The 13,609-nt window shown below is 38.4% G+C and overlaps 1 protein-coding gene across 1 annotated transcript in view; it reads right to left on the minus strand.

Annotated features, from left to right (window-relative positions):
• The window catches only part of LOC126469251 (F-box only protein 9), an 83,861-nt gene that overhangs the window by 48,357 nt on the left and 21,895 nt on the right, over positions 1-13,609 (minus strand). The window contains exon 3 of the mRNA XM_050096617.1: positions 12,118-12,321. Within this exon, the coding sequence (XP_049952574.1) occupies positions 12,118-12,321 (204 nt within the window). The remainder of the gene's footprint in view (positions 1-12,117; positions 12,322-13,609) is intronic.

A 13,609-nucleotide genomic window follows, 5' to 3' on the forward strand; every position in this document is an offset into this window, starting at 1 on the left:
TTACCCCTGTTACCTTCAGAATTTCAAAGAGAAAATTCCATTAAGCATTGTCAAAAGCTTTCTTCAAGTCTACAAATACTATAAACTAAGGTGAGCATATTTTCTAGACTCAAATTCGGGACATCAACATATTTCCTAGGCCCAAATCCAGGACACACTAAAAATTTCATGGTGTGGGTTCCTGTTGTCATGTCCTAGTTCATGAACCACGGGCAATGTATGAGTGGCCAGGTAAGTGAGGATACCAGTTACTTTGGAATAAGGCTGGGGGAAGAAGAAAAAAAAAAAAAAAAAAAAAACGGGACGGATGGTCACCTTATATAAACATCGGTTTGCCTTTCTGTAACCTATCTTCTAACATAAGTCATAGGGTCAGTATTGCCTCAAGTGTTTCTACATTTCTCCAGAATTCAAACTGATCATCCCCGAGGTCTGCTCCTACCAGTTTTTCCATTCTTCTGTAAAGAATTGTGTTAGAATAGTGCAACTATGACTTATTAAACTAATAGTCCAGTAATTTTCACAACTGCTATGGTAATTTTCACAACAGTCAGCAACTGCTTTCTTTGGAATTGAAATTACCACATTCTTCTTTAAGCCTGAGTGTATTTCACCTGTCTCATACATCTTGTACATCAGATGGGAGAGTTTTGTCATGGCTAGCTCTCCCAAGGCTATCAGTAGTTCTGACAGAATGTCTTCTATTCCCAGGGCCTTGTTTAGACTTAAATCTTTCACAGCTTTTTCGAATTCTTCTCACAGGATCATATCTCCCATTTCATCTTCATGTATGTCCACTTCCCTTTCTGTAATATTGCTTTCAAGTTCATTTCCCTTATACTCCTTCCACCTTTCCCTTCTTTGCTTAGGACTGGTTTACCATCTGAGCTCTTGACGTTCATACAGCAGCTTCTCTTTTCCCCAAAGGCCTCCTTAATTTTCCTGTAGCCAGTATCTATCCTTTCCCTAGCAAAATATGCTTCTAAATTCTTAAATTGTTCTCTAGCCATTCCAGCTTAGCAACTTTCCACTTCCTGCAATCTCATTTTCTGTGTGTTTGTATTCCCTTTCACCTGCTTCATTTGATCATTTGTTGCATTTTTAAATTTTCTATTTTCATCAATTAAATTCAATATATCTTGTGTTACTAAAGAACTGCTGCTAGGCCTATTCTTTTTACCTATTTGATCCTCTACTGCCTTTACTATTTCATCTCTTCAAGCTACACGTTCATCATCTACTGCATTCCTTTCCCCTGTTCTAGTCAACCATTGCCTGTTGCTTCCTGGGAAGCTCTCACCAACCTCTGGTTCTTTCAACTGATCCAAGGTCCCACCTTCTTATTTTCCCACATTTCTCCCATTTCTTCAGTTTTAATCTACAGTTCATAACCAAAAAAATGTGGCCAGAGTCCACATCTGCCCCTGAAAATATTTCCAATTTAAAATCTGGTTCCTAGATCTCTGTCTAACTATTACATAATCAATCTGAAACTTCCGGTGTCTCCAGATTGCTTCCATATGCTAACAAAAAGTACTGAAAAATGGACATTAAAAAATTTTATGAGAAGCAACTGGGAATATTTGAAAGAAAGATCTTGAGACAAATTATTGGGTCAGTAGAAGAACTTGATACCTGGAGGAGGAGATCCAACTATAAATTATATAATTCATGTAATGAACCACAATTGTCATCTACACACATCACACATCAAAAAAAGTTTTGCATCACTTTGGTTCTGAGAGTTCTGGGACCTGTACAGAAAATTGGAATAGAGATCAACATAAACATCATTTCCGCCCTTTTTATTCCTCATGAAAACCACACATTGCATGTTGTGCAACCATGCAGCAAGACCTTCAGAGGTGGTGGTACAGACTGCTGTACACACTGGTACCTCTAATACCCAGTAGCAAGTCCTCTTGCATTGATGCATGCCTATATTCGTCGGCGCATACTATCCACAAGTTCATCAAGGCACTGTTGGTCCAGACTGAGAGTCGGCATAGATCCCTCAGAATGGTTGGTGGATCATGTCGTCCATAAACGGCAGTTTTCAGTCTATCCTGGTGTGTTTGATAGGGTTCATGTCTGGAGACCATGCTGGCCATTCTAGTCGAGTGATGTCGTTATCCTGAAGGAAGTCATTCACAAGACGTGCACGATGGGGACACAAATTGTCACCCACTAACAAGGGGAGGCCGCCAATTGTGAAATTCAGATTCGATTCATACTGCGCATAATAAAAGCTCATAGCCAGAGGTGTAATGTGACAAAGCACCAAGATGCACTTCTCAGTCATTGTCGAGAAAATTGACAGTTAAAAGAAACCATTGCAGTGAAATACTCTCTACGATTAATGACCTGCTACAGCGTCGTGGCGCAGCGGTAAGCGCCCGGGTTAGTAATCCGAAGGTCGCCGGATCAAATCTCGCGCCATGAAACCTTTTTTTTAGTATTTGTTTTTTGTAATTCAAATGTACACACACACACACACACACACACACACACACACACAGATATATAATTCCCGGCAATCAGTTGCAACGATTATGCACATAATAAGATGTTGAAAGTCGTTTGTCGTGGAAAAACTGTCGACTTTGAACATCATTATGTTTTCCACAAAAAAAGTTGTATTTCACATATGTTATTAATTGTCTTCATAATGTTTACCACGTACAGTTAACGGAAGACGTAGAAACGATATTCCGAAACGAATACGTATAGTGCAAGTCAAACGTTCGAATTAGAATAGAGACCCCACGAACACAAATTGTGCTTTTTTAATCGAAACATCAACTCCAGAGACGATTGTATAAAAATCCAATCAATCGTCCACTGCCAATTGTCTTCTCCGATTTTTGCCGATATGAGACGATACGCGTGGTATGCATCAAACCTGACGAACGATGGAACAATTTTTCGGAATGTCAATCAGGTGTGTTTCCCAACATATAATTTAAAAAACATTTGTTCTTGTAAAAACGCATTGTTTATCAGATGTGCTTGATGTCGTGCTGTTTTCTGCTTTCCATGTTTCTATGATAACTATCACTCTGTTTCGTGCGATACTCCAGCTACTTCTGGTCACTAATTGTTAATTATGTGCAAGTGTATTCCGAACTTTTCAGTAAATTGTATCCACTTGAATATTATTTGTGATATTGTGTTTTATTTCAAGTATTATTTTTCCACGACAAACGACTTTCAACAACTTATTATACGCATAATTGTTGCAACTGATTGCCGGGAATTATATATATATATGAATTACAAATAACAAATAATTAAAAAAAGTTGCATGGCGCGAGATTCGATCCGGCGACATTCGGATTACGAATCCGAGCGCTTACCGCTGCACCACGACGCTGTACAAAATTATTAATCATAGAGAGTATTTCACCGCAACGGTTTCTTTTAACTGTCGATTTTCTCGACAACGGCTGAGAAGTGCATCTTGGTGCATTGCCACATTACGCCTCTGGCCAAGAGCTTTTATTATGCGCAGTATGAATCGAATCTGGATTTCACAATTGGCAGCCTCTCCTTGTAAGACGAATGCCTCACCAATATGCTGCCAATATGGTTGCACTATTGGTCGGAGGATGGCATCCACGTATCGTACAGCCATTATGGCACCTTCCATGATCGCCAGTGTCATACGTGAGCCCCACATAATGCCACTCCAAAATAGCGGGGAACCCCCAACTTACTGCAATCGCTGGACGGTGTGTCTGAGGCGTTCAGCCTGACTGGGTTGCCTCCAAACATGTCTCAGACAACTGTCAGGTTGAAGACATATGCGACAGTCATCGGTGAAGAGAATGTGATGCCAATCCTGAGCGTTCCATTTGGCATGTTGTCGGACCCATCTGTACCGTGCTGCATGGTGTCATGGTTGCAAAGATGGACCCCGCCATGGATATCAGGAGTGAAGCTGCACATCATGCAGCCTATTGTGCACAGTTTGAGTCATAACACAACATCCTGTGGCTGCACAAAAAGCTTTATTCAACACGGTGGTGTTGCCGTCAGGGTTCCTCTGAGCCAAAATCCACAGGTAGTTGTCATCCACTGCAGAAGTAGCCCTTGGGTGGCCTGAGCGAGGCATGTCATTGACAGTTCCTGTCTCTCTCTGTATCTCCACCATGTCCAAACAACATCGCTTTGGTCCACTCCAAGGTGCCTGGACACTTCCCTTGTTGAGAGCCTTTCCTGGCACAAAGTAACAATGTGGACGCAATCAAACCGCAGTATTGACCGTCAAGGCATGGTGGAACTACAGACAACACAAACCGTGTACCTCTTTCCTGGTGGAATGACTGGAACTGATCAGCTGTCAGGCCCCCTTCGCCTAATAGGCACTGCTCATGCATGGTTGTTTACATCTTTGGGTGGGTCTAGTGACATCTCTGAACAAAGGGACTGTGTCTATGATACAAAATCCACAGTCGACGTCTATCTTCAGGATTCTGGGAACCGGGGAGGCGCAAAACTTTTTTTGATGTGTGTACATCAAGATTAAAAGGCTGAAATGGCCAGGGCACATACTGAGAGTTAACAACAGTGTAGTGTTGACAGATTGCCAATGCTACGCACATTATTTAAGGGAGGCGGCCGTTAAGCAAGCAGGCGGACTTGATGGTCTGAAACAGGATACTGCATAAATGCTATAAAGAAAAGTACGTAGCTGCTGGAATACTTAACTTTAATCCACCATTTGTATACAGCGTTCTTGATGAGACATTTCATACGATAACTATCAAACTATGTAAGGCTAATGGCGCCTTGCTAGGTCGTAGCCATGGACTTAGCTGAAGGCTATTCTAACTATCTGCTCGGCTAATGAGCGATGCTTCGTGAGTGTAGTCGCTAGCAATGTCGTCCGTACAACTGGGGCGAGTTCTAGTCCGTATCTCGAGACCTGCCTTGTGGTGGCGCTCAGTCTGCGATCACACAGTGGCGACACGCGTGTCCGACATGTACTAATGGACCGCGGCCGATTTAAAGCTACCACCTAGCAAGTGTGGTGTCTGGCGGTGACACCACAAACAGAATGATTAAGAAGGTATTCAGTGCAGTGCCTGAAGTAATCAGGAGAGCTGTACGATCAAAGCTAAGGTGGGAGGAAGGTATCAGATAGGATATAAGGAAAATTGGAATTCAGAACTGGAGGAGTTTGACACTAAGCAGGGTTCGGAGGAGTTTGACACTAAGCAGGGAAGAATGGAATAATCTTCTACAGAAGGCCAAGGCTCACAAAGGCCTGTTGTGCTAACGATGATATTATGATGATAATGATTAATAATAGTGGGCAGATCTGGGAAAAATAAGGAAACGTACACTGCATTTATAGAACGGGGAAAGGCTTTCTACAATGTAGAACAGTATAAAATGTTTTCGAGTCTTAAGTAGAGTTGCGTGGAAGGATAATTCAACTTTGTACACAGTAGGGGAAGGGGGATACAACAGAGAAAGAGGGAGATTGTGGAGAGGGTGGGGATGCAGGATATCTTTGGACATTCTATTTTGAATGTTTCTCCAGTCAGCTGCCAGTTGATGATTGGAGACGCGACTTCATTGTTACAGGTATTGTAGACTGTGAAAACCAGTTGATAGATGTTGGCCAATCGCAAATCGTGTATACAAATGGAGTTAATGCCCTCAGCATTAGTTAGTACTGAAGATGGTGTACTGGAGCACCGAAACTGATAGCCACATAATAAATAACATCGTAAGGGTGGCTGTAGGTGTTTCATTTTATTACATAAGTGAATGGCCGAATTCCCTCAAACCTCCTATCACGAGGAGGATATACAAGAAGTAAAGTTAGGGTCATGGGACAAGAGTGGAGATGGGTGTTTGACTCAGGCCAGCGGAGTTGAGGACACATGCTCCACATGTGAATGAAATGGGAAAAGCTCTTAATAACTACTACAATGGAGCATCCCCTCTGCCAAGCACTTTGTGGTGGTTTGCAGAGAATGGATGTAGATGTAGATTTAAATGCACTGGTTATTAGGGCTTTTTCTTATTCCATTCACATATGGAGCATGGGAAAAACTGTTTGAATGCTTCTGTGCATGCTGTAATTAATTTAACCTTATCCTCAAGACCCTTATGGGAGCGATATGAAGGGGTCTGAAGTATATTCCTGCGGTCATTATTTAAAGCTGGTTCTTGAGACTTTGTTAGTAGACTTTCTTGGGACAGTTTCCATTTATCTTCAAGAGTTTTCCAGTGCAGTTCTTTCGACATCTCAGTGACACTCTCCCGCAAGTCAAACGAACCTGTGACCATTCATGCTTCCCTTCTCGGTATACATTCAGTATCCCCGGCCAGTCCTATTTGATACAGGTCCCACACAGTTGACCATTATTCTAGGATGGATCACAGAACTGATTTATGAGCAATCTCCTTTGTAAACCGACTGCACTCCCACAGTAATTTACCAATAAACCAAAGTCTGCTGCCTGCTTTAATCCATGACTGAGCCTCTGTGATCATTACACTTCATGTGCCAACTAAGTGCTGCACCCAAGTGTACGAGTTTACCAATTCCAATTGTGACTCACTAGTATTATATTCATGGGATACTATTTTTTAAGTGCATAGTTTTATATTTTTGAACATTTACGGCAAACTGCCAATCACTGCACTGCTTTGAAATCTTATCAAGGTCTGACTGAATATTTATACAGATTCATTCAGATTGTTTTTAATTTTAGATAATTGCATCATCTGCAGAAAGTCTGAGGTTACTATTAATATTGTCCACAAGATCATTAACAAAAAACATGAACAGCAAGGGGCCCAATATCTTCCCTATGGTACACCCAAAATTACTTCTACATCTGTCGATGTCTCTCCATGCGAGATAACATGCTGTGTCCTCCCTACCACGAAAGCCTCATTCCAGTCACATATTTCGTATGGATACCCCAATATTATCATACTTTTGACAACAAACATTGGTGTGGTGCTGGGTCAAATGCTTTTCAGAAATTGAGAATTACAATGAGAGAAACAGAAGACATTACATTATCACTAAAAAATAAAAATTTGGTGGGATGGGATGGGATACCTGTGAAAGTAATTAAACCAGTGTACAAAATAGTAAGTCCTCCACTAGCTGAATTAATCAACAAATCATTTGAAGAAGTTTGTTTTCCAGAATCATTAAAATACACGGAAATAAAACCACTTTTTAAGAAAGGGTCAAGAGAAGATATGGGGAATTATCATCCTATCTCCCTCCTTCCAATGCTGTCAAAATTTTTTTGAGAAAGTAGCTGCTATCCAAATCCAAAACTTTATTGTATCACAGGGGATTATTTTGTGCAATCAGTTTGGCTTCCAGCAAGGGAAAAATACAACAGATGCCATAAATAATTTCATAGAAAAAATTAGCACAGCTCTAGAGAAAAACAGTAAAGTAGCTGGAATTTTCTGCAACCTGACAAAGGCTTTCGATTCTGTAAATCATTCCTTGCTAATCCACAAACTAGAAAAATATGGGCTTAAGGGTGCAGTATTTCAATGGCTTACTTCTTACTTATCTAATAGAGAACAAAGAACAATCATCTCTTCAAATGGTGTAAACTACCACTCAGACTGGAAAACAATAGCACAGAGTGTCCCACAAGGTTTGATCCTCGGTCCAATTCTCTTTCTATTGTATGTCAACGACTTACCGTTAAACATAAATTCACCATCCATTCTGTTTGCTGATGACACGTCTGTCTTGATAGAAAGCGAAGAAACAGAAACGATTCCTGATAGAGTCACTGGTACATTAGACAGGCTAGAGACATGGTTCCAGTTAAATGGTCTGAAGCTTAACATATCAAAAACAAACTTGATTCAATTCAGAACCAAACAGTCAAAAAGACCAGGAAATTAGTATAAATCATAAAAGTGAAGAATTAACAGAAGTGCATTCTGCCAAATTTCTAGGTCTACACCTCAATAAGAATTTAAACTGGAACACACATATTGAGTACCTGTGCAGCAAACTGGGTAGCTTTGCATATGCCATGCATATTATCAAGTGCTACTAACACGTCCACTCGCAAAGTAGCTTATTTAAGTTACTTTGAATCAGTGATAAGATATGGCATTATTTTCAATAATACATCTCGTGTACTGAAGCTCCAGATGAAAATTATCAGAAATATGTGCACTGCACAACAAAGAGAATCATGTCGTCCATTATTACAGAAACTAAAAATTTTGACTGTCCCCTCCCTATCCATATACGAGCTGATGATATTTTTACACAACAAACCGGAATTGTTCATTAAAAACCAATTTGATTATCCATACAGTACAAGGAATAAAGATAATTTTATGCTTCCTGTCCACAGATTGAAATTATATGCTCAGACCCCACAATATATGGGCATGAAAGTCTACAACAAACTTAGGGAAAGGCAAAAACATTCTAAACATGAAATTAGGTTCAAATGGCTCTGAGCACTACGGGACTTAACATCTATGGTCATCAGTCCCATGAAACTAGGGATACTAAAAAGAAGTTACATGAAATTCTTATACACAAATGTTATTACTCATTAGAAGAGTTCCTGGAAGATGAACTGATAGTTTGAGCAGAATCCAACTGCAAATTAGCATTATATTGTGGAGGGGGGGGGGGGGGGGGGGGGGGGGGAATGTCCATTATCAAGAAAAATATTTACCTATGCTGGAAAATAAGAAAATATAGATACTGCTACATAGACCAAATATAGTTTTAAAAATTAATATTAGATTCTAGTTTGCGATTTTTGACATGTCTCCTGTACCATAATCATGTGATTTGTAAGTGTATGTTATGAGACTAATAAATCACAATTCACAATAGCTACCTGACTGCCTTGATCTATGTCTTTCAGAATGTAATGTGAGAAAAATGTGAGTTGTGTTTTTCATTTTAGATAACTGCATCTGAGGTTACTACTAATATTGTCCACAAGATCATTAACAAACAACATGAACAGTAAGGGACCCAATATCTTCCCTGTGGTACACCCAAAATTACTTCTACATCTGTCGATGTCTCTCCATCTGAGATAACATGCTGTGTCCTCCCTACCACGAAATCCTCATTCCAGTCACATATTTCGTATGGATACCCCAATATTATCATACTTTTGATAAAAAATGTTGGTGTGGTGCTGAGTCAAATGCTTTTCAGAAATTGAGAAATACTGTATCTACCTGACTGCCTTGATCTATGGCTTTCAGAATTTCATGTGAGAAAAATGCGAGTTGCGTTTCACATGATCTATGTTTTCAAAATCCATGGTGACTGGCAAGGACAAGGTTGTTCTGCTCAAGATACCTCATAATGTCTGAGCTCAGAATATGTTCTAAGATTCTACAATAAATTGATGTCAAGGATACTGGAAGGTAGGTTTGTGGATCACTTCTGCTCCCCTTCTTGCAGACAAATGTGACCTGTGCTTTCTTCCAACTACTGCGCACAGTTTTTTATTTGAGGGATCTATGATAGATTATAGTTAACAGAGGGGCTAAGTCAGTTGTGAATTGTATCTTTCTGCTTAGATAGGGAATATGTTGTATTTACCGTCACTGGTTTAATATTTTGCATTAATTTCAATGTATATGGAGCTTGGAAGTCATATTTCTACTGTAACTTTTATAATTTCACAATTTTTTTTTTAATATCTCCTGCTTGCTTGTTAATACAGGTATAATGATAATGGTAGCTGAACAGTATCATGAGGGCTCAGAGATTTTATCTTTTGTAAAGCAATTAATATCCTATATTGAAATTATATGAGGGCAACTAACGCAAATATGATGTGAGTACAAGAGTGATGAGCCAAGTAATTAAGGACAACAGAAAGCTATCTTGGCTCATAATTGTGTTTCAGAACTTGCACAAAGAATTGAAACTTCCGTAATACTCGTAAAAAAAAGAAAATAAAAAAAGGAGTCAAGTAAGACTGACAGATGAATTGTAATTATAGTTTGTGCATCTGTAAGAAGATATGTAAAAGAAAACTATAATTATTTATAGCTACGTTCAAGCAGATGATGGTCCAGAAGATTCTAGCCCTGTCTCCAACTAATCAACATACAGTCAAACTCCCTAAATTGCTCAATTAAATTGATTTTTTAGACAGGAAGACCATTCTATGCTACTATCTTATCACCAACATATGAAATCTCAAAGGGGATGATATGATCAGAGTTTCAGTGTTGGGAAAGATGACACCTAAAACAAAAAAAGTCACCAGGATTTTAAGATGTTCCCACTCACTTTGGCCCAGCTTATATTTCTTTTGCTTAGAGTAAAATCCCAGACAACTGGTTAGGTAGTGAGTTTTGAAAAGGGTGCCGCAACTGTGAGTTCAGGTTTAACAATATTTGTGTTTAGCTACAAATCTCTCCAAATTTGTTTGTGCTTCTGTTGGCTGTAAGGATCCAATCAGAGTTAATAAGACACGTTAGGAGAGAAACTATAATTTGACCAAGGAAAACACTGCCTTCTTGATAGCAAAAACTAATCCATTTAAAGCATATTGATGGCATGACAGATACCATGTCTACTAGTATACAGATATATGTGCTACCTGGTACTGAAGGATCAGTGCAAACACAGCTAGTACGAAATTCTGTAACACCAAACAAGGGCATCTCACAGGGAGCTTCTCTGATTTTTTTTCATACTGAATTTGAAGGTCAGTGCCCAAACATCAATTTCCTAAGGGAGTACAATGCACTCCTCAAAAACAATATAAAAACCTATTTTGAAGTTTCCTGAGCGTTGTTATGTAAAAAGAATTTCCAACATTTTAACAAAGAATGTAAATACATAAAACTGCAACCAGTCACTTTTTTTAATATTTATTTATTATTCTATGAACCAGTTTATTTTCTGGAGGTTACATTACTATTTCTAGCATAATACTGGGTGCTGGCTTGTAAAAGTATCGGCGGCATTTTTCATTAGCCAGCACTCAACATTATGCTACCAAAAGTTATGTAACCTCCAGGAAACCAACCGAATATGAACTTGAAAAGGTTCGAAAACTGGTTCATGGAATAATAAATAAATGCTCAAAAAAGTCACTGGTTCCAGTTTTCTGTATTTAGATTCAATCAACAGTCACTGTTTCTAAAATATCCGTAATGCATAAGCTTCATGTTTTAACAAAGATGCAGGCAGCCTTCTAGAATGGAAGTCACAGATTTAAATCTCATTAGTAGCAACATTTTTCCTGTACTTTTCTTTGACTTGTACATTTGTTATCAAATAGAAATTTTTATTAGCAAATGTTGAATCATAATTTTAATAAAGATAACATCCTTTTAATTGTTTATCACATGAAAATGAGAATACTTGAATAAAATTAAAATGTTTGTACAAAAATGTGAATCATCAAATAGAAAACAAAATAATTTGTTTTATTCCTGGAGACTACAGAGTGTTATTGATACATGTAATTGTTTTATTTGACAATCAGACATTCATTTTACACCATACTGAAATTTATTAGAATGCTGATATTTTCACATGACTATTAATTAAAAATTAAAATTTTATTTTTTGGTTAAAAAACTATGATTCAATACTTCTTAATTAATATTTCAATTCGATAATAAATTTAGAATTAAAATGATATTTTTAAAAAGTTGCTACTAGGGAGAAACGAACCAGCAACTTTGTGATCAAGCATCTAAAATGGTATGCACTCAATTACAGGTGTGTCTGTTTAAATGCTTTCAATGTCTCATTATTATATACTAAACAGCATTAAGAAATTTTCAGTCATTCTTTTTTAATATTTTTGGGCGGTGTCTCATACTGCTTTGGGAAATTTATGTGTGAGGGCTGACCCTCAAATCCTACAAGCACAGTAAATCGAAGGGGGGCAGTCTGTAAGGCCCCTTCTCATCAAGTCTGTACAAGGCAATGCAGTTACCGTTTCTTATTTCTTCTACACTTTACTTTCTTAGTTTGCTTAAGCTGACTGCAGACACAGGTTTATTGGGCAGGAATTCAGTTAATAAACCAGCCAGCCACAGGTGAAGAGTGTGTAAGGGAGGAGAGAGAGTGAGAGGTACTAAACAGGGTGAACACACCTTATTCTCAACACTCCCAGGATCATCTATCTCAGACTCCAGTGCTGGTGTTTGCTGTTGTAACGAAGATGGTGTCTGCTGTATGTCAGACACTCTTAACTGTGGCTGTTGCTGCTGCCTGATTTGTCCCACGACTCTCTGAGGAGACTTTTCAATTTCTCGCTGCCACTGCTCACGGAAGCTTGCCAACAGCTCTTCCATTCTCTGTAAAGAATAAGGCAACTTTAGAAAATAGCACTGTAAATAATACAGTATTAGATATTATTCTACATACACAAGAGAACTTTAATAGAAGAAGAATGGAAAATAAAATTGAAAGCGGATTAAAAGAAGACCAATGTGGTTTTAGAAGCAGGGGCACTGGAGGAACAATTTTAGCACTGTGGGTAAGAGCACAGCTTTAAGGAAACTGATGAAAAACATACTGAATTCTCAGATTTGAAAAAGGCTCAATAATATGGTGTGGAATAACACCACTGCTATTTTATTTGTGCACTGAAGAGAATTGGAGGGAAGTAAACAATCATCTCAATGTGAGAGTTGCTTGTTATATGCTGAAAATCAGCACAATATTGTTCACTGATGACAGCAGTGGTCATCAACAGTAATAATGAGCGAATAGCATTGGTGGCAGTATGATAGCAGTGGTTGTCGAAAGTAAACAGGAACTTAGTCTGGTGCTTAATGAAATGGAACATTTGCTGGCAGAAGCCTAATGCACATAGTTAAAAAGAAAATGAAAGCAATGACACAGTAAATGGACATGCTGCACATCTTAAATGTTCAAAATAGAGATGCCTGGAGATCTGGACTAATTTTGCTGTCTAAGGAGTATAATAAATAAAGACAGATGAAGCAAGAATGAGGTAAGTTAGTAGCAATTATTGCAATGGTAAAAGGATTTTATACAAAGAGAAACATCTGCTAGCATCCGCCGAATTAGAAGAAGATTTTAATTAAAAACAGAATCAGAAAAAGATTATTTAAAAACTATGTTTTTACTATCTGTGCATTGCAATCGATGGGAAAATTGCAAAATAGGACACTAACTACCTCTAGAAACATCTGCTTACAAAAGGGTAGCACTGATGCTCCAGCTCTTAGCAACCAGAGAGTTACACTAATATGTTTCACTTATCACCCCTTCCAAGCTTGTACCTTTTTCACTCTGTTCCCACCTGAAGAAAACAAATAATGACTTATCTTCAACATCACTTTCCCAAATATTGAGTGCTTCAGCAATTTTCTGCTAGTCATTTAGTAACCAAGATACAGATATCAACTTTGTTTTTTTGAATGACAGTGTGCTGTGCTATTCTTTATTGCCATCTTTATTGCCACAATATCAGATCTTGATGAAACAAATTCAGTAACATAGCTCTTCTGCAGAACTAACAAGAAATCATAAGGTACAAATACATTTTTGTCTTACTGTTATGGTCTGTTGATGGTGTGCTACACTGAATTTTATGGTACTCTCCAAGGAAACTTG

This window comes from Schistocerca serialis, chromosome 1, assembly GCF_023864345.2.
Source record: "Schistocerca serialis cubense isolate TAMUIC-IGC-003099 chromosome 1, iqSchSeri2.2, whole genome shotgun sequence".
NCBI lineage: Eukaryota > Metazoa > Arthropoda > Insecta > Orthoptera > Acrididae > Schistocerca > Schistocerca serialis.